The sequence below is a fragment of the Terrapene carolina genome, unplaced genomic scaffold (genome assembly GCF_002925995.2).
Source record: "Terrapene carolina triunguis isolate 2854851 unplaced genomic scaffold, T_m_triunguis-2.0 Scaffold130, whole genome shotgun sequence".
Taxonomy (NCBI): Eukaryota; Metazoa; Chordata; order Testudines; family Emydidae; genus Terrapene; species Terrapene triunguis.
The window spans coordinates 15,733,591-15,754,273 of record NW_020664481.1 but is presented as its reverse complement, the minus strand read 5'-3'; the positions used below and the strand labels follow the sequence as shown (position 1 = coordinate 15,754,273).

The following is a 20,683-nucleotide window of genomic DNA, read 5'->3' as shown; positions in this document are numbered from 1 at the left end:
CTTCTTCTGAATTCAGCTAAACTAAGGGCTGAGTGCAACTGGAGTTTTCCATACAGGAAAACTAACTTGGTTTCTCTCTTCAGTCCTGCTAGTCTAGATGTTTGTGTAGTTCCTCTTTGTTAATGGCTGGAGACTGGGGCCCTGATTCCCATTTATATTAAGACCCTTTACGTTACTTTGGCACTATCCAGGGGCCTTAAAAGTAGTTGTAAGATCTTTGGGGCAGTAAATTAATCTACAATCTATATCTAAAGGCAGACAAAATATACAGAAAGAAGAGCAATGTGTAAAGAAACTGATCAGGGTGATGTTAGATAATGTCTTGTTATTTCCAGGTTTCTTTCAAACTCTCCTGCTCCACTCCTTCTGATCTGCATATTTCCTGTGCTAATTAATTCACCCCTGCCCCCTACGTACCTACATTTCCCCATAGCTTGGGACAGGGAATGAGGGGAGTTAGACACAGGGAATAGTTGCCAGAAATATCTGGAAGTCCACCAACCATCTCTGTACGTATTGGCCACTTGTCCTCTTGTGGTGTAAAAGGGGTTCAGCCCTTCTGGTAAGCAGGTCGGGGCACAGGCTCAACTAATAGCTCTTACCACTTCTCATCCACTGCATGAGTGAGCGGGAGGGGTGGTTTAGCTCCATGGCAGGTGGTGGGGGACATCCATCCCTAGGCCCAGGACTTGTTCTGCAGCCATGGGCTCAGGAGAAGTTACCATAGTTTGCTTGTTAATGGAAGCTGCCATACTGTGATCACAGTAGTGGGTCTGCCAATGGAGCGGATTTGGTTAAAAAGTAATTGAAGATTGAATAGACCTGTACACTGAGATTTTTTTTTAGTTTCTTTGCTGACTGTTAGGCCATTTCCGAGGAGGGTAAGTGAGCATGTTGTGCCCACTAATGGGGATCTAGTGTTGTACACTTGCATAACCAGGAAAGAATTCCTGGTCATCCGGAAAACAGTTGTGCAGTGAGCTGTGTTCTAACTCTGGCCTTGATTTTAGTTTTTTGCTTTTTTAGTAAAGGAAATAGTGAATTGTAACCTTCAATGGGGATTTGCAGTAATTCTGTTTTAATCATCCTTCCCTCTCCAACCACACTCTCTCTCTCGCGCGCGCACACACTCTCTCTCCCCTCTTTACTTTGAACAAAGCAAAGAATTATCAAAATCCCTTAGGGCAGAGGGCTAATACTTCTCAACAAACATCAGTGAGAGATTTTCAGTGGAACGTTGCAAAATGTTATTTGCAGAGCCATTTGGTGCAGAAATTAGACATGAAGCTAACTGCTCTCTTCTAAGATTTAATTTTAAAAAAATTGCAGAAGATTATAACATATCCTTGCTTCATATTGTCATCCCACTCAGTATTTAACCAGTGTTGGAAGCATTGTAGGCCTTGATAATTTGTCCTGAGATTCCTTCACCATCTACAAATAAAATGCCATTTGTAAAATGTTGTCTAACTTCCCTGAGAGGTAAAATCCTCTTTTCGTCCCAACTCTCGTTACACACATGACAGTTCTCTCACATTTTATTACCATCCCATCATCATTTACTTTTCATTGGTAATAACCAGTTTTCTTATTTCAACTTTGTTCCACTCCAAATTAAGGCCACTTTATTTACAATTGAATATAAGAAGCATTAGCCATGTGCAGTAATCTATTTCCTCTGCAAACATAGATTTGGAACACTGATCAAAATCCTGTTTCCGAGGAGCTGTGTTAAATTCTGAAAAGTAGCAGTTTAGTTGTCAACATTCATAATATCCATATAGGTCTAGAGGTCAGAGACATGGTTGCAGACTTTATGTATACTGCTAACAAGATCCCTTAGTGTCATTTCCCCTTTGTACAGAGCAAAATGCACTACTTGTATTTTTGGCTGACTCATTTAAGTTTCTAGCATGTCAACAGTTTATTGGTGCAGACCTTCGGTTTCCTGGAAAATTATTACTGAGAAAATTACTATGTACAGTCAGAAGCTAGGTAACAGGAATTATTTGCAGACTCCTTTTTTAGCTCAATTAAAGTTTTATAACTTTGTGATCCTATATGGCATAGTTTAAATGGTCTCAAGACTTTTTTACACTTTTGTGGGGAGTGAATGGATACCCCAAAATCTCATTTTAACTTCCAAATTAGTAATGCTGTAACTTTCTATATGTAGAATATTATGAATTCTATAAATAAGCTTTCACACTTACATTGTGCTGTCTTTTATTAACTCTTATTTTCTTACAGTAATATCCTCCCTTGAGATGTTCAGTCCAACTTCATCTTATATGCCTGTTGGTTGCAAAGTGAAACTGCCTAAAATCATGATCTCTGAAGTTCTTCTGAGCCCCCAAGCTTTTAAATGTATAGGATCCAATTGAATCTTTTCATACTATATGGACTACTGATGCAGGGTCCAAATAAAAATATTGGGGTGCTTTTTACTAGATTCCAGGGGGACTGTTCTGACTTACAGCAGCTTTGCACAGCCCCTGATCCCTCCCCAGCCCGGGCACACCCCTGTGCCCCAGGGGATGAGTAGAAGGGCTACATCCACCCTAAGCCACTGTTGTGCTCTGGGAATTTTCCAGGGGTGCAGTGAGGGTCAGCCTCTGGGCCTTTGTGTGAAAGATACCAAAATGTGCTGAGGTAGTACTTGCATAATGTACAGGAAGCAGGAGGCCCTCCTGCAAGAACTAGCCTTTCTTTTTAGAAATGCATGTTTGAATTTATTGCAATATACTAGACCTCAGGACTCCTTAGTGCCACATTAATATATGTAATTAATAACAACTTAAAAAATGCTGGATTAAGGAACACTCCTCTTTCCTCACCTTTAACATAGACCCAAGTGACTAGTGCTTGTCTTCTGTTTGCTTTTTTAGATAAAATGTGCCCAGTACTGGCCACAGAAAGAGGAGAAAGAAATGCTCTTTGAGGATACAGACTTGAAGTTAACCTTGATTTCTGAAGATATAAAATCATATTACACAGTACGACAGCTAGAATTGGAAAACCTTACCGTAAGTATGGAACGCGTGCCAGTCAAATAGTGTTGTCCTTTAATTCCCCATCAATGAGCTGTATTTCCTCATCCTGGTTTGTAAAGGCTCAGAGTACAAAGAGACTGGATGCTGAAATTGGGTAACATGCCCATCAGTGCCTTAGGAGGTTCTCAATGTGTTAGCATTGCTCTGCTCTGTGAATGCCAATGCAGTTTGCTCTAGACTGTACTGGTTGTGGGGATAAACACTTTTCAGCCTTTGATTTTCCCCAACAACATAGAAGTTAAACACCAAGGTGTAAAGAATCAATATGTATTAACATTTATAAGGTTAACTGTTGTAATTCAAAACATCATTTGAATGAATGGATATTACATTGTGAAGTCTTCAGCATTATCTTATCTACAGTGACAGCTACTTTTAGGGTATGTGTAGTTACACACTGCAATGAAAAGCAGGCTGCATCCAAACTGGGGTGTGTATATATGTGGCGGTGAAAGAGGCTGGCTGGGGAGAGACAGCAGGGAGCTGCCAGAGCCTTTTCCCACTGCTAGACTCTTTCATTGCTTTGCAGAAAGGCTCTGCCAGCAGGGAGACAGTGGGCCACTACTCCGCTAAAGACAGCAATGTAGATAGAGGAGGGTAGAGCCCTGTAGAGGACATACCCTAAGGTTCTCGAGTGTCTTTACTCTATTCATCTAAGCAGTGCCTCACTATCTACACTGCTGTTTATACCCATGCTAGGGGAACATGCAGTGTATGAACTCGCTGCTGCAAGTATAGACCTAGACTTAGTTTCAATGTGGAATGTTAGGGCAGTGTTACCTTTATAACATCACTGTGTAAAAGTCCAGTACCTCTGTACAGGAATGTCTGAAATAATTACTCTTCCAAACACTCAACCATTACCAATTTGCTAATGAATGTATACATGGAACTTTTTAAAAACCATCTTCTGAAAATAGACCTTCTCTTGGAATTTGTCTCCTTATCATCCTTCCTACGCTGACTTAAATCTTCACCTTTTCACACTGAAAACCTTCAGCAAGGGAATCGGCAGTCTTCCTCACCTAGGGCTTGTCTTCGCTACCAGGTTAAATCGACCTAAGTTACGCTACTCCAGCTACATGAATAACATAGCTGGAGTTGGTGTAGCTTAGATCGATTTACCCTGGTGTCTTCACTGTGCTGCGTCGACAGGAGACGCTCTCTGGTTGACTTACCTTACTCTTCTTGGAGAGGTGGAGTACCCGGGTCGACCAGAGAGCGCTCTGCCATCAATTTAGCAGGTCTTCACTAGACCCACTAAATCGACACCCAGCAGCATTAGTCCCTGATCCTGCAATGAGCTCTGCGCAGGTGGAACTCTGTGCCCACATGGAGCCCCACTGAGGCTCAAGCCCTTAGTTGTTAAAAGGGGACCCTCTGTAACCGTTTATTTTTGGTGGTGACAAAATAAAACGTTACAATGGGGGCAGTGGGAAACAGTGCAAAGCAATGCTGGGTTTACACTGCACACATGGATAAATACAGCAGAGAGGAGTCCTAGCAGAATCATTCAGAGCAGAGGGAGGGGCAGACCACTGAAACTATGCTGGAGGAGATTGGCTAAAGGGGCAGCTGCAGTGAGCACATCTAATCAAAACTAACATCTGCATCTACTTAAAATCAAAGACCACAGAGCATCCCAAACCTGTGTTGGAGCAGGTGCATGTGGACAGGTAGTGAACGCCAAATACATTTTAGTGACATGCTAATTTCAGTTCTACTTTGCTGTTTCCAGTTTGCCTTTTTAGTTAGCTTTTTAAAACCTAGTACTGCCTGTTATTGGGAGAAAATACTTATCCACCTCACCGAATATCTCTAATCTCTCTCAAAGATTTAGCACCTTGCTTCTATGCTCCCTCTTGCCAGGAAGCAGAAAATAGGACCATTGTCAGGTACAAATTTCACTAGCCAAACTATACAAGCAAGAACTCAGCAGTTGTCAGAAAAACATCCCAGGTTACAGTGTCTGCAGCAGACAAACTTCAAAAGCTTTGGTTCAAGATTTCAGGAGGCTGTGAGCATCAGTCTTAACACTTCTGAGATTGCTTTCAGCTTAGTAGAGGTTGTTGGTTGTGAAGAAAAAAACTGTGCTAATATAAGGTCCCTGCTTTGGACAAGTCTGAGCTGCTCTTGCAAATTGAGGTACCTCATTTTCCAAAGAGTTCAGCCAGCCCATCTACTGGAAGGCTGTAATGCCCATTTTATATGGGGATAAAATGAACATCTAAGCTATAAACATTAAAATTACTCTGTATAATTTAGTTTTATCTAGTGTCCTTCTTTCAAAACATCACAAGGCTTTTATGGTGAGAGAATTATTTGTAAATTATATAGGTCCTTAGACATTTACGATACTTTACAAGCAAGTAGTGCTTTAGAATTGGGTTCAGCAGCTCTTAAACGCAGAATGGGAAAACTTCATAGGAAAATGGATTGGGTTAGATTAAAGGAAAGCAGCAAATGAGCAAGCAAGTATTCTTGCTGAACGATTAAAGAATGGAGACTGGAAGGATACAGTAATAGAATGGTGGGTAGGGTTTAGTCCATCGTAAATGTAAAAGGAATCCTTTTCAAGGTAAGATTTGAAAAGAGAAAGCAGCGTGGCATGAATTCAATATGGGGCAGTATAAGTGAAATCCTGCCCCTTTCCTTAGGAATTGTAGAAAGTAGATGTGTATATTTGTAGCATCAAGACTGATCTTGGAAATCCCTTTGAATAGAATATACTAGGAAAATTGGTCACTTACTAGGAATATGAACATGTGATCAGTGGTATTCTTCCTCTGGTTAGTATATTATTGCAGACAGTAGCTGTGCTTGAATACTTTTTAAATCATATCTAGAGATTCTTATAGCTTGGAAACATTATATTTTACAGGCACAAGAAACTAGAGAAATTCTGCACTTTCACTATACCACATGGCCTGACTTTGGAGTCCCAGAATCTCCTGCTTCGTTCCTCAACTTCCTGTTCAAAGTGAGAGAGTCTGGCTCACTGAGTCCTGAGCACGGACCCATTGTGGTGCATTGCAGTGCAGGAATTGGAAGATCGGGAACTTTTTGTTTGGTTGATACATGTCTTCTACTGGTAAGAACCACTTACTCTAGATGGGAATAAGGAGTGAGTTACAACTTTGTGTAGTTACTTCTGGGAATTCCTTATTTGAAGCCTGTGCGAGCCAGGGCACCTTTCATGAATTGTGGTATAGTGACACACATTCCTCTGAGACATTTGTCTCTTACTCGACTTTTACTTTTGTCTTCTGTAATATATTTTCATTTTAAAGCTAAAGCAAACTGAGCTTTTAATGGGCCATTGTGGGAATATGAAAGAAAACTATCACTGGTTCCAGCTGGAGTGACTCGCAAAGTTAGGCTTTGTCTTCCCTACTAAGAAAAGTGGTCCTTGCCTAATTTACCTTGAGGTAAAACTAAAGTGCCTGGTTTTTACTGTTTGTTTTTTACTTTGGGGATAGCTCACGTGCATTAGTTATCCTGAGATAAAACTGCATCTTTATTTTTAAGCAGCGAAGGTCTGATAGAAGGTCCCACATGTTACCTTCATCCCCATACCCGTTAACATGGGAACAGTTTGAAGCCTATGCAACAAATGAGTCGTGTTGAAACACATTAGAGTGGGTATCTGTGTAAAGCAAATTTCAAATCTTTACCTTCAGATGGACAAAAGGAAAGATCCTTCTTCTGTGGACATTAAGCAAGTTCTCTTAGAAATGAGAAAGTACAGAATGGGGCTTATACAGACAGCAGATCAACTTCGTTTCTCTTACTTGGCTGTTATTGAAGGAGCAAAATTTATTATGGGAGATGCTTCGGTGCAGGTGAGTATTGAATGCATATCATTTGTACAGAGAGAAGGTGGGTGAGTTGGGCCAGTAAAATATATTACATCCCCTATCTTGTCTCTCTCATATTCTGGAACCGACGCAGCTACAGTACAGCATACAACAATATCAGTTGTAGAGTAGATTAAGATCCACAAATTTTGTAATTGCATGTAGCCAGACAAATGTTATGAGGGAAGTTAGCATGGTTGAATAAGGTGAAGAGAGCTGTACGTACTTTAATGATTCATTCTATCCTTGGCATGAGCATTGTACAATAACTTACATTCTTTAGTGCACAATGCTCTTGGATCTAATGCATTGTTTTACACATGTTGATGTGTTTGTACAAGTACAAATAGCCCACAATAGCTACTGTCACATGGAAAATTCTCCTCCTTGTGAACCTATGGGAAGGTTCACAAGGAGATAAGTTGGGAGATATCCATTGCTGTGTGAGCCTCATGATGCTGTTTTGCTAAGTCTTCTATTAAGGCCCTTAACTATTTTCCAACATGCTGTAGATTCTTCCAGTGTTGTCTCCTTTGAAGTATGCATGTTTAAGTTATTGCTAAATAATACTACAGCATAAAATGGGATTCATGTTGCTACTTAAATAGTTTTTCATGTGGGTGAAGCACTAAATTAAATCTCCAGTTAATGTTTCCCATATGTGTGGTTGGGCTGTGGGCATACTGTTTAGTTGGTGGGAGGGGAGAGGTGAATGCATCTGAACAGTGACCCTGAAAGTAAAACAATGACTAATGTGTAAAGCCTTTGCCATGTTAATGTTAGAATTACAGTGGTTTTAATATAAAATATTATAATATAGCAGAGCTTAATAGGCACTTTCTTCTGTGTAGGAGCAGTGGAAAGAGCTTTCCAATGAAGACCTGGAGCCTCCACCAGAACATACTCCCCCACCCCCGAGGCCACCAAAGCGAACGTCAGAAATGCACAACGGGCGGATGCACGAACACACCGAGTTTTTCCCTAACCACCAGGTGGTAGAGGAAGAGATCAGATGTACAGTCAGCGCTGTGGAGGAGATGGTACCTGATGGCACATCTGTGCAGCTGGGTACAGACAGGTAATTCAGTCAAGTTGTTTGCGTTGATGTTTTTGACTGTTCCAGGAAATCTGCTGTAGATTCACAGCTGTATGTAGAAAGTTCCCTTGTTTGAGCCACTTAGCACCACCTATAAAGCGTGTTGGACAGAACTTGACGCTTTTGTGTAACAGCGCTCCTAGAATAGGATTATAGCCCTTTATTTCTAAAGGCCCACGTGCTTCTTTAGGTGAGATGTGAAAAGGATACGAGAGCCACCTGACAGCTCTTGCTAGGCTGTGATGAAAGATGGAGGAGGCACAATGACTGCATGGTTTAGCCCCACATGTAGGTGCATAAGGGGTTTGGTTATACAGGGCTCTTTTACACGTTAGGTGGATTGTCAGGCCTTCGGCTTGAAGTTAAGCCAGCTAGCTTCAACCACACCAATCAGTGCAGGCATCTGGTGCTTTACATACTTTATCAGATATATCCTGCAACATTTGAAAATGTCCTTTAAAGTCAGTTCAGTCCTGATGTTACAACATAAGAATGGACAATTTTCATTCAATATCAAAGCACTTGTTTGCCTTAAAGATGCAGTTCATCCCATTTTTTTTTTTTTTTTTTTTTTTTTTAAATCTACAGTTCTCTTGTCATATGTATCTTTCATGCTGGGGAACTATTTGTGCTTTCTACTACAGGTCAGATCAATTATGATCATTTAAAAAAATAAAAACTTCTTCAGCAGAGAATTTATTCTCCCTTTCAGCCTAGCTAGACTAAAGCATTTAGCCTAAAGAATAAACCTATAACTTGGGGTGGGGGGAAATAAGGGTTGTTTGTGTTTAACCACTAGATGTCACTGCTGTGTCACAAATCTGAAATCTAGTATGTTATGTTACAATAGATTCCAGTAGATTCTACTGTAACAATCCTTAGTTTTTAATGTACTGGATATTGATCTATTTCTGGCAGTCTTTGTCCAAGATAGCCAACTAAAAACCCCTTCTGGGAGGAAAGGGCAAGGGGACATCAGAAGTCACCAGGAGAACAGTTGAGGGGAGAATTCCAAGGCTATCTCAGGCAAATGAAACAAATGATCACACCTGGGACACACCCAGTTTTGCAAGGGAATACTAGGAACAGGAGCATCTAACTTTCAACATTTCCTAAAAAGTTCTGGAGATATTCTTTGGCAAATAAAGCTGGGAAACTTAGTGCCTTGAGCCACCCCGCCTTGTGAAACTGGCTGGGGAGTGACCCTGAGAGCTGCAAGTATTGACACGAAATGAGGCACGTTCAGTAGTTTTTTTCCCCTCACCTTAAGCTGGTCTCCATAATATTTTTTATCATTATTTCTATTTATAAAAGGACATGCTTGCCCAGTAGTATCCCCTGCTGATGACCCACGTGGGACTCAGTGTGATGCCACAGGATGGAATTTCTGGTTGTTTTTAGTTGCCTTTTAAAAAAAAAAAAAAATCTAGGAAACAAGCACAAAATTAAATATATAATTAAAACAACAACTTTAAAGGTATAGAAAAATAGTATGTGATCTTGTATTTATACTCTATCCTAATGCGTATACACAAGGGGGCCAAATTAAGGTTACACAAGCAAACTTAATTCTGGCATTTCTTTACTTTTGAGTGCTTGAGTTTGCAGCCTTAATCTCTTAATTTAGGGATGTGTTCTGTGTATAATTATACAGAGATCAATCCCTACTGTCTTGCTCCAACAATTGCGCATGCTTTGATGATAACACGTTCAGCGTTTTGGTGCAATTAGTGTTTGTGTGTTTTTTATGGGCACAGAATAGTTTTGAATATATTCACTGTCCGGAATTCCTATTTGTAAGGATGATTGCCGGCTGTTTGGCCTTGAAGTGGAGAATCTGAACTGTAGATGCTTGAGTACCATCAGGGATATGGTAATCAATATGGGATAAGAAGCAACTTGTTTACTAGCAACACCCAGCTGATCAGGGCAATAAATATCAGCTTAAACCTCTAATTGAAAGCCCTAACTATAATCTTTAAAAGGATACATCTTGTGCATCAGGTATAAAATCTTCTGGTGACAACTGATCTACAGTTTCATCTGTAAGGCCTGGTCTACACTGGGGGGGGGATCGATCTAAGATACGTCGACTTCAGCTACGCTATTCTCGTAGCTGAAGTTGCGTATCTTAGATCGACTTAGAATCACTTACTTCGCATCCTCGCGGCGCGGGATCGACCGCCGCTGCACCCCCGTCGACTCCACTTCCGCCTCTCGCCGTGCTGGAGTTCCAGAGTCGTCGACGGAGCGATCGGGGATCGATCACTACCCGTTGATCCAGCGGGTAGTGTAGACGTACCCTAAGTGTCCGTGAGGTGTCTCTGGATTGGGCCTCAGTGTCCGCACACCGTCCCCCTCAAGGGGAAGAATACTATACTGAATATTTATTTCTTCATCCCTCAGCACTAGTCAAGACACTGAACTGAGGAGGAGGACTGTTGGTGAAAATCCGTGTGCCTCACCTCACAAAGAAGAGCCAGTGAAGTCAGAAAACATAGAAGAGGATGATGAGAACATGATGACAACTTGGAAGCCATTTCTAGTGAATATCTGCATGTTCACTGTCCTCACAGCAGGAGCTTACCTCTGTTACAGGGTATGTTTTCATTGATGGACATGTCAGCAAGATAGAGTATGCAGAGAACAACAACAATTTGACCAGTGTGTAATCCGCTTCTATGAAAGAAATCTATTTGAGGCATCTGAGCCTTGTCTCAGTGGAAATATACCTTAGGTTGAAAGGCTGGAACTTTTGGTTAGGGCTTAAAGAGAGAATTGATGCACTAGGGTTTAATTTAGCCCTGTGGTCCCAAGAAAATAATATTCTAATCTCAGGGCCTTAAAATATTCAGGAGTAAGCAGAGAAAATGCCAAATAAGTCTTTTTTTTCTTTTTTCTTTTTTTCTTTTTTATGGAATAATAAAATTACAACACATTGTTGTTTTTAGCCTTTTTTAAAAGCCAGTTCTTTTTCTTTGTGTTACTTCAGAAAGAAACTAGGCACAAGTGAAACTTGCTTGTACTCTCCAAGTGTTGTAACCAAATACATGATTTATATTATTACTGAGTTCCCAAAAAGAGAGAGAATCTACATATCTGAAGAATGTAAACTTTTTGGAAGGGGGAGGGCTCTTTTTGTCTCACTTCATCTATTAAAGACTGAGTTGTGGGCAGTGCCTGTGGTATTGATACATTTAATCATGGCATAACTGTTCTTAACTAGCTTCTTGTTTTACATATCTTTATAAAAACAGGCTTCTGCATTTGCTCAGGGTATCCCAACATGTCAAACATTGTTTAAGGGGGGAAAAATTGTATTTCCCCATTGACTTTTTTTGTTGCACTCTACTTGCACCTATGCCTACTTACATTGTACCAATCTCTGTAAAGTTGTTTTTACCTTTATATTCTGGGATGTGGGGGAGGAGGGAAGCAGGAAGGGAAATTCAACCAAAACATGTCCACCAGCATTTTACAGCTGTTCAGCTGGCGTTTAGAAGGACCAGTTTTTAAACTTCATCATTTGGAATGTAAAAATGCAGTTTCACTCTAAATCTGCCTTGTAAAGAGTGATGTGCTTTGTGCACAAACCAGAGGGAGGAGGAGCGTACTCAAGGGTGATGTGAGAAATGATTTGGAAAGCATTTCAATATATCCAGAGCAATTAATGCCATGGCAGCTTCCTTAACAAACTTAAAAGATCAACAGAAGACATGTTGGTCTTTGAACATACCAGTTGGCTTATCATGATGCAAGCGATTGTGTAATTTTTTTTTTAAAGTAAAGATTTCAATATTGACTTTAGTTTGGTTTGAAATTATGTTAAATGATTACTGGGGTAGAGGGGCATAAGTGCCTGAGACCTTGCAGCTCTGCAGATGTGGATGTTCCTATCCTAGCTCAAAGTGAGACAAGCTGGGTGGTGTAGAGTAAAAATTAGGACAAAACAACCAAACAGTGGTGACACAACTTGGCTCAGTTGGTTGTGCCTACTCAAGAGAGGCCCAGGACTTGAATAGTGTTAGGAGTGCATTAGCGGAGCTGTGACTGGAAGCTTGCATTGCACTAAACCTAATTCTTATCAATGCTGTTAGTCTTTTCCTTTCATGAGTACGAAATTCATACATTTTAAACAATAATAGAGAGAATCTTTGCTCATAGGGCAGAGATTAGAAGCAAATTCGCTACTTAAAGCGGTAGTGGTTATAACTAAACCATGATGACTAATCTGAAAGTGTTACTAATCAGTGCTTTTTAAATGCATTCTAGTTGTATAGCACTTAACCACCGTTCTCAGTGTAAACATCTTTATGGAGTATATTGTGTAACAGTCCTTTCACTCCATATTTATTTTTTTTCAAAGCTGCCAGTAGCTCTTGCTCTTTCCTTAAACCCATAAGGTGTTGACTTGGGGTGGAAGGGTTGTTTTTATTTGTTTTGGGGTTTTTTAACTGTTAAGCTTGCATCAAGGGCTTCTCAAAAGTACAATAATAAATCCTCAGGTAGTACTGGGAATTAAAATTTTACCTGTGAGACTGTTGGTCAGACCAGTACTTGAAAGGGGGAATATTGTAAGCAGTCAGTATTTAGTATATTATTGGAAACATGAAAAATTGAGTATAGAAAAATGATATAATATATAATGGATCATTTGTGTATTTAAGATACAGTATGTGATTGCTTTGTCCCCATTATTCTCTCCATCATCTGGTAGAATATTATTGTAGGGCAACATTTGTACCCCCTTTGTATTAGAATGCATGTAAAGTCTTCTAGTGTCCTGATTAAATACCATGTGCTTGAAAGATGAAAAAACTTATACTTCTGCTTACTGATGTGCCCAGATAATATTTGCATGATCTGATCATTTAAGTGGCTGTGGTTCAAAGGATGTTGCTGAAAGTGTCTTCATTCAGCGATACATTGATTTGGTGTTTATCAGGTAACATGTACTTGCCTAATATTTGGCACGATTTTCTATTGAATTTCTGCATACTCAGTGTAACCCAGTTGTTTAGCATAGTTCATTTCAGCTGAGTAAGTATAATACAAACATTCCAAAGTGTGTATTAAGCCATATTCACACCTCACCTCCAGTCAATTTTGGCAACAAATATCTCAACAATTTCAGAATGACTTGCTGTGCTGCCTTCAGAAACTTGCACTTGGGGAAACTCTGCTTTTTGGAAAGGTCACCAATAAAGCAAGGTTTCAAGTGAGTGTTTTGTGCCATTGAGCCCTAACTGATCTCTAGAAACAGACTGGTGAAATAAACGAGTGGCCCATAAACAGAATGGGACTTGCTGTATTTCTCTCTCTTTGGACAAATGTAAATGTTGGGGTTGATGAAAGCATAGCATCCCTCCTTAGAATCCACAGTTGTACTGTAGTTGCAACCTTTTCCACAAAGAAAAACTTAGACACATTTCGCTATACAGAGAGAGAGAGCCACTCTAGCTAACATGTCCCTTTCTCCCAGCTAACTTCACTACTTGGCTTTCATCTGTTTAAAGTCAAGGAGGCCTTGTACGGTAGTGGGAACATACAGTGGAATGCCCTGTAAGCCGTGAGGTGTGTGTGTATAAGGCTTATAATGCTAAACTGTAAGCATTTTGTTTTGATGTCCTGTATATGTATGTAGTAGTTTGGGTGTGTGTATATACAGTAGTGTTTCAAAGTGGGTGTATTGATTAACCTGTTCTTGGAAAAATGGACAAATATCCATGTTAAAATTGTTAGAAAATTAGCTGCTCTGCTATATGCCTTAAGCAAATATTTACTCATCAGGTCTTTCTTTTTTACAGATTGCCATAGAATAAACTTTTTTAAAAAAATATATAAAAAAATAAAAAACAAAAGCTAAATGTTTTGGTATAATACATTTTCAGGTATCTTGTCTTTTGTGTAAGGCGCTGCAACGACCTCACAGTTTTCAGTAACTGTACAGTTTTTCAATTTCCCATACAAGTTTTCAGTTCTCATTTTAGTTGCAACAATAAAATTTTTTTAAAGAATGGATGTATGAGTCTTTCCACTTCCTGTTTTATCATGGAGGTAGAGATGATTTAGTCACTAACAAATTTAGACCCTTGGGTTATCAACAGGATTTCACCTCCTACTGATTATTTTGTGATTTCTCACATTAATAGAAAATGTTAAGAATATTTCCACTAGTGCAGAAAACTTGCTTTCAGGTCAGTAACTAGCTGTCTGCTATAAAATAAAATGCATTTTCACTACACATGGCTTACTCATAGATGTTCAACTGAGTTTAAATACGTAGTGTTTAGGTCATATCAGTAAACTCTATGATGTGCCACCTGCAACATTAAAGATCTCTAAAGCACTGTAATTGTTTTTACAACAGTTTAGCAAATCAATCCACAGCTGGTAAATTTGTTCTTCAGGATGGGACTACACGCTACAGCAGTCTGTACAACAAGGATTGCTGCAGATGTAAATATGACATCTCCAGGTACTCTGGGTGCTTTGAGACTTTTTAATGAGACAAGCTTCGGGCCTTTTGATTACCCTTAGATCAGCATCCGTTATTAGAGTGGTGGCTGTACACATTCCTTTGCTCTGTATTTGAATATAATTTAAGTAAAGCTGCCTGGAGATGCCATTCCCAGTAACTCCTTAAAATTACGTGAGAGAAACACCAGTGTCAAAGACTCTGCAGTCACACTAGTGTCATTGCATAAAGCCGAGCTCAGACTGCAGCTTGGATCCGCTTCGTTCTCGTGCTGTAATCCTCTCTCACTTTTAAACATAAGCTATTCCTTGTTCTCTTGTAAGGATGAAGTTATAATATATGCACATATTACAACTGTGTGCATGCCCTCTGCTTGTAAATGTCTGCAGATTAAGTGGAGCCCTGAGTACTGCTGAGGGAGAGCTCTCCTGTTTTATGTTGGGAGTGGAACAGTAACCTAAGGATGCCAGCGTGTCTCCCCACTAACATCCCTGTTTTACTTGAGACCACAAAGTTTCAGCCTGACTTTGAATGCCAGACCTATGTTCTGTTTATTTCCCCCAAAAGAGCCAGAGCAGGTGTTCTATAGACTTAGGAAATATTTTTGCTCTCGGATTTCAATGACTGTCAAGTTTGAAATGAGTTGAGAATGCTTCCACAGTAACTACTGGTAACTAAACAAACTAACTTAAATTCAGGTTCATATTTCATAAGCAGTGACCATAGAACTAGAAGTACGATAAATCCTCCCCCATATTTCAGCTGTGGTTTATTTCACTGGTTTTGCTCTCTGAGGAATGTGTTAACTAATGGTTGCCCCCATAATGTTTTCAGCGCACAGACTGTTTGCAAAAAGGCAAGTATTTAATGTTTTATTTAAAATTTTAGAAAACTGTATGTAAACCAACATAGAAATAAATACTGAATAGAAAAGTACAAAGCACAATATACTGTATAATATATACATAAAGACCAAGACTGTTCAAGTATTGTGCCTCATGTAAGGTTCCTAAACCCATATTTGAATACTCAAATCGGGTGATCTTATTCTCAAGAGCTGAGCATTCATCAGTTTCTGTTGAAAATCAGGCCACTTCTGGGTGCTCAAGTATGGATTAAGGAGCCTGACTTCAGGTACCTTTTTTTTAACCTTAGCCTAAGATTAAATGAGTAAGTGTATAAATTAAAAACTTGACACTTCTGCCTGGAGCTGTCCATATACAACTCAGTTCTGTACACTTACTCCATAAATGTGAAGGATATGCATGTTCTGAATTCTTAAAGTAAACAAGTCAGGCTGAAGAAACATTGCCTCAATAGTTTCCTTCTATCTACGCTTACACTGTTTTCAGATTAGAGTTAATTTCAAACAGCTCTTGCTTGAAGCACTGAAATCCCAATTTGTTTACTGCACATTTTTACGTTGCTTCCAGAAACCAATGAACTTTTGAGCTCTTACTCAAATTTACAAGAAAGCACAGACCAGCTTAGACATGATGTTTTAAAGTGCATGGCAGCTGCTATGACTTCTGACAGAACAAGTGCTGGTTTATAATTTCAATACATGCTGATACTGGAGCTAGCTTGTACTCGTTTTCTGCAGATCTAGCATACATTGACTAATTGTATATAAGTATCTTTTTTCTGGCTCATTAGTGACACTCTACACATTTACAGTGTCTTGTATTCATAAAATCAAAACTCCAAGGGCTGTAGGAAAACTGCATTTAGGACCAGCTCTTCAGCTGCTGTAACCTAAAGGGGAGATGCTCCTTTCACACCAACTGAGGAGCTGACCCTTCTTTAGCACAAACTACTTCAAAATGAAGGGGAGAACACTTCGGGAGGATAACAAGCAGGCCCAGTGTCATCAGTTCAGAGTTCCTACATGTGAAGCAGAAAGGAAACATCCACCTCTTCACACTAAGCTTTATTTCTGCTCATGCTCTCTGCAGTAAGATAGAGGCAGTACTGTCACATGCCAGTTATAAGGCTACACTTTACCTTTGCTCCCTTCCCATGCATGAATCCCCAAACCAACTGCAAAGAGTTGAGGTTTTTTGTTCGGGGTTGGGGGGGGGGGGGGGGAGAAGAATGAGTTTGTGAAATTGAGTCAGGATTCTTAGTGAAAATAAACATGTTACTAAATCTCCTGTCAAGACTTACCCTTTGTCTCCTATTTTGGGCACTGCAGACTGAGTTGTTTCAAGGTTTATTGTGCTTCCTGGTGAGGACAGCCTGAGAGGGGCTGATGGATTTATTCTAGCACCACCTTGTGATACTTCATGATTTTAGCTCGGTGTCGGAAGCATTCTGATCCAACTGCTGAGTGATTTTTAGTCCTAACCCCCCCCAAATGGAAGAGCTGTCCCACATGGATGCTGCCACTCAATCTTCTACTAGATACCTGTGTGCGCTAACTTAACCACCTAGTGGTAAATGGAAACCAACTCCTGTAGCCACCTGGGCTGTAGGTCAGATTCAGTATTTCATTAGTTAAAATATTGTGATTTCAATTTCAGCTTCTTGGTATACAGTGCCTCTCAACTCGCAGCAAACTCTGTCCATTTTTTCAAAGGCTAGTCGTCCTTTTTCACCTACAAATAAAGACAGACAAATCAGAGTGAGGACAAGAAATCTGGGAGGAACTCTGATGAGGTGAGGATCTGTTGCAGTTTCACCATAACTCTGCACCGCCTCTTACGACCTTGTTACAACTTGGGTGTTTAGTCACTCTTGAAAATCACTGCCTGAGTGGGTTTTTTTGGATGCTCCGCTTCAGACACCTTTAAAAGTCCCCTGTTTCCAAAAATGGCTGAGCATCTACCTGCTGAAAATCAGGCCCCTTTAAGGCAGCAGTTTAGTGTCTCCAGAAAAAAGGCACCCAAAAGCACTAGTCGTTTGAAAAATCTGGCCTGAATGCAGATGAATTTGTAAAGGAACATCTTAAAATGAAACAATTCTTGTTATCTTGGGGCAATTCTCTAGTCACTGGCTACGAATCTAGATGTAGTAAGAAACGTAGCACAAGTGAAAGGAAAGCCAATATGTACTATCTATGCCAAAGGTACTTGGAGAGTCTCTTTAATTACTATATATGTGCTCCCATCCTGCCTCACTCAGACAGTAATTGCACAGGATCAGATCCCATCTTTGCCAACCTAATTTCAGTTCCTTGATGGCAGCTGGATCGCAGCTTAATTTCCCTCTCTCTGGAAAATGCAAGTTAGTTAATACACCCCTCTGATATTCTTGGCAATTACTTTCTGAGCCTGACCCCTCCCTCCCCTGCTGTCAATCGAGTTTTATACTGCTGTAACTTCATTGAATCAGTCCCTATATGTGCAATTGGCCCCTTTATTTACAACAGTGATGTCCACGTTACATATTTTAAAATCAAATCCTACCTAGATTCAATAAGATTTCACCCTAGTTACCAGTCTGGTTAGATTTTTATGTATACAGCTCCCAGAAGAGAGTACCAAATGCTAATATTTTTATTGCTAACACTAGTATTGACAGCAACGCTGGAATACCTTTAATTTTATGACTTGTTACCTGAAATCATCTTGTTGCTCACTGTCCCTTTACAATGGTTAATAGTTTGTACAGCACTCCCCCGCAAGCTGTCTTCTGGGCCTGTATATATACAAAGCCTTAGCACGTATGTTGCATTAAGATTATTGTAATGTTCTGACAGTTGTGAAACATCTCTATACCTGTTAGCTCAGCCTTAAACATATTCTTTTGCTGAAGAACACATTGGTAAAACTTTAGGCCTATTTTGTTTTCTTAATAGCTCATCTGTCACTCTCCTTTCAGCATCTTTATTTAAAGCTGCAGTAAACATTTACCAAATGACAGTGTTGTTTCCCTGGCAGCGTTCCGTACGTCCTCTGTTTCAGACTGACACAGGCAGGCAATCTGCTCAATGCTTTCTATGGCCTGTTGGGGAAAAGAAAAAACTGCAGCATTATGTGTTTAATAAGCAGTCTTGATCATTTCTCTCAAAGAGTTTTCCCACCATAACACCAAGGTACTATCTGTTACATAAAGGGCTGGTCTATACTTAGCCGCTAGTTCGGCGGCTGGAAATCGAACTTCCTGGTTCGATTTATCGCGTCTGGTCTGGACGCGATAAATCGAACCAGGAAGTGCTCGCCGTCGACTGCGGTACTCCAGCTCAACGAGAGGAGTACCGCGGAGTCGACGGGGAGTCTGCCTGCCGCGTGTGGACCGCGTCTGAACTGCGGTAAGTTCGAAGTAAGGTATGTCGACTTCAGCTACGTTATTCACGTAGCTGAAGTTGCGTACCTTACTTCGACTTGGGGGGTTAGTGTAGACCAGGCCAAATACGCAGACATGCACCAGCTGTTCAACTGCCATCTCTTCTTGTATCTCAATTCTAATATGATTGTGCTCCATTCCCTTCCCCCCCATCCTCCTGAATTGGCTATAGATTGGTTTACTTAGCATGGGCATAGGTTTGCCGCCACCTAGCCTCGGCTCAAAGGATTAAAGTTTTGAAGATATAGGACATGATTCACCAATGCATTACTCCAGTATTGTACCTGCAGTTTCAATGGAGTTATACTGGCATAAAACTGAAGTAATGCAATGGTGAACCAGGCCCAAAGAGCATTGAGTCAGCAAAGTTATCACATGGGTGCAGACACAAAGGGCCCAAGACTGCTTTCTAACAGTCATTCCTAAAAAGTCAGAGTTAGTGGCTTGGTCTATCTTATGACTGCTTTTCCTTATTAAAAAGAGTTGTGCTGACAGTAATTGCTTATGTGCAAACTAACTGGTTATAAATGTTATTGGAAGGATTTGACTCCCCTCTGTGCAGGAAAAGTTCTGCTAATTTGTGTTGGAGTCTGCTGGTAACTTAAGACAGAAAGTGGACAGATTTTTTAAAAAAACAAGAGAGCCTCTAGCATGCTGAGATTGTTGTTGAGCAGTTACTCTCAAAACAGGATTGGCTAATTTATTGAATAAATTTCTAATCTTAAAGCAAGAGCACAAACTATATTCTGAGTTTGGTTCCATTGTTAGTACCTTGCTAGAAGCTAAAATGTCTCTCCAATCAGAACCTGTTTTCCAACCCCACTGTTCTCCCTATTGACAGGGAAGCAGTAACTAAGACTGCTCATTGTGGCTACTCGCTGTACTCTAGCTGTCGTCCCAGTTCTAATAGGGTTTAGATGATTATTGCTCTCTTTCCTGGTTGCCTCAAGTAGCAGCAAAAACAGTTTGGAGCTAAAGAAAACCCCTGTTTCATGTACCCTATATAAGGTAATTTAAAGAAAAATCTGAACAATGCCCCCCAGAAAAAATTAAGATGAACCTTTGGCCATACAGCTGGACACCGCCCCACACAATAAAAATCCAGTTACTCGGTCAAACACACTTACTCTGAGGTTTTTGAGAGCCAGACATGCCGCTTGCTGTATTTTTGCATCACACTCAGCTAAAATATCCGTGTAAAAAAGCAGAGCCTAGAAAATAAGATTGAGTGATTGGTTACGCTACAAATAACTCCTCGAGTGTTCTGAATGCCAAGAGGACTGAGATCCAGCGCTGTTTTACCTATCTGAAACTGATCAAATAACATACACGAATCATTTCTGATGCTGAAAGGCAGCAGTCTCTGGGGTGGAATATGGCAGGGGGTCAATAGTGCAGGATCGAACCAATCACAGTTTTGATCCTTAACTCACCCTGCACCCACTGGGGTAGCAGATGTTGAGAGCTTTCTAGAAGCAGGGTGCAGGGTATAACTCCTTCCCCCCAAAATCCTGCTGCTCTCAGGGAGATCGGATTCCTTGAATTGTAGCATCTCACTCTGAAAACGGGTGAGAAACCATGAAGTGGCCCAATTCAGTTAATACCTTCTCCCTGAAATTCTTATTCATTGCCGCCCGAGAGAGACAGGACGTTGCCGCTTTGCTGACGTGGCGGTTGTCATCCAGCTGCAGAATCCCGAGCAGCCGTAAAGTTTGGGGTAGAGGCTGGAGCTGGCGCAGTCGCTTCCCTTTTAGTTTCTTGATTTTCTTAAGTCGCCCTGGACGCTGTAGCTCCTCAATTAGCGTCACTGCAAATGGAAGAATCACAGTTCAGCTACAAATGTGTGCAGTGTCTAGGGAGAGTTGATTCTGAGAAGTCCCTTCCAATTTTGTCTCCTGCCTCAGCCGTGTGC

At 40.5% G+C, this 20,683-nt stretch overlaps 2 protein-coding genes across 3 annotated transcripts in view; one reads left to right on the top strand and one right to left on the bottom strand.

The window, feature by feature from the left end:
* PTPN1 (protein tyrosine phosphatase non-receptor type 1) overlaps positions 1-14,025 on the top strand; it is a 57,887-nt gene extending 43,862 nt beyond the window's left edge. For both annotated transcript variants that reach the window (XM_026652772.1, XM_026652773.1), the window contains 5 exons: positions 2,889-3,026; positions 5,935-6,144; positions 6,734-6,895; positions 7,762-7,988; positions 10,413-14,025. In XM_026652772.1, the coding sequence (XP_026508557.1) occupies positions 2,889-3,026; positions 5,935-6,144; positions 6,734-6,895; positions 7,762-7,988; positions 10,413-10,620 (945 nt within the window). In that variant the 3' untranslated portion in view covers positions 10,621-14,025. The remainder of the gene's footprint in view (positions 1-2,888; positions 3,027-5,934; positions 6,145-6,733; positions 6,896-7,761; positions 7,989-10,412) is intronic.
* Positions 14,026-16,566: 2,541 nt separating this feature from the next.
* RIPOR3 (RIPOR family member 3) overlaps positions 16,567-20,683 on the bottom strand; it is a 41,837-nt gene continuing 37,720 nt past the window's right edge. The window contains exons 18-21 of the mRNA XM_029911810.1: positions 20,376-20,578; positions 19,899-19,982; positions 18,339-18,429; positions 16,567-17,081 (exon numbers count right to left, since the gene is read on the bottom strand). Coding sequence (XP_029767670.1) covers positions 16,981-17,081; positions 18,339-18,429; positions 19,899-19,982; positions 20,376-20,578 — 479 coding nt within the window. The 3' untranslated portion in view covers positions 16,567-16,980. The remainder of the gene's footprint in view (positions 17,082-18,338; positions 18,430-19,898; positions 19,983-20,375; positions 20,579-20,683) is intronic.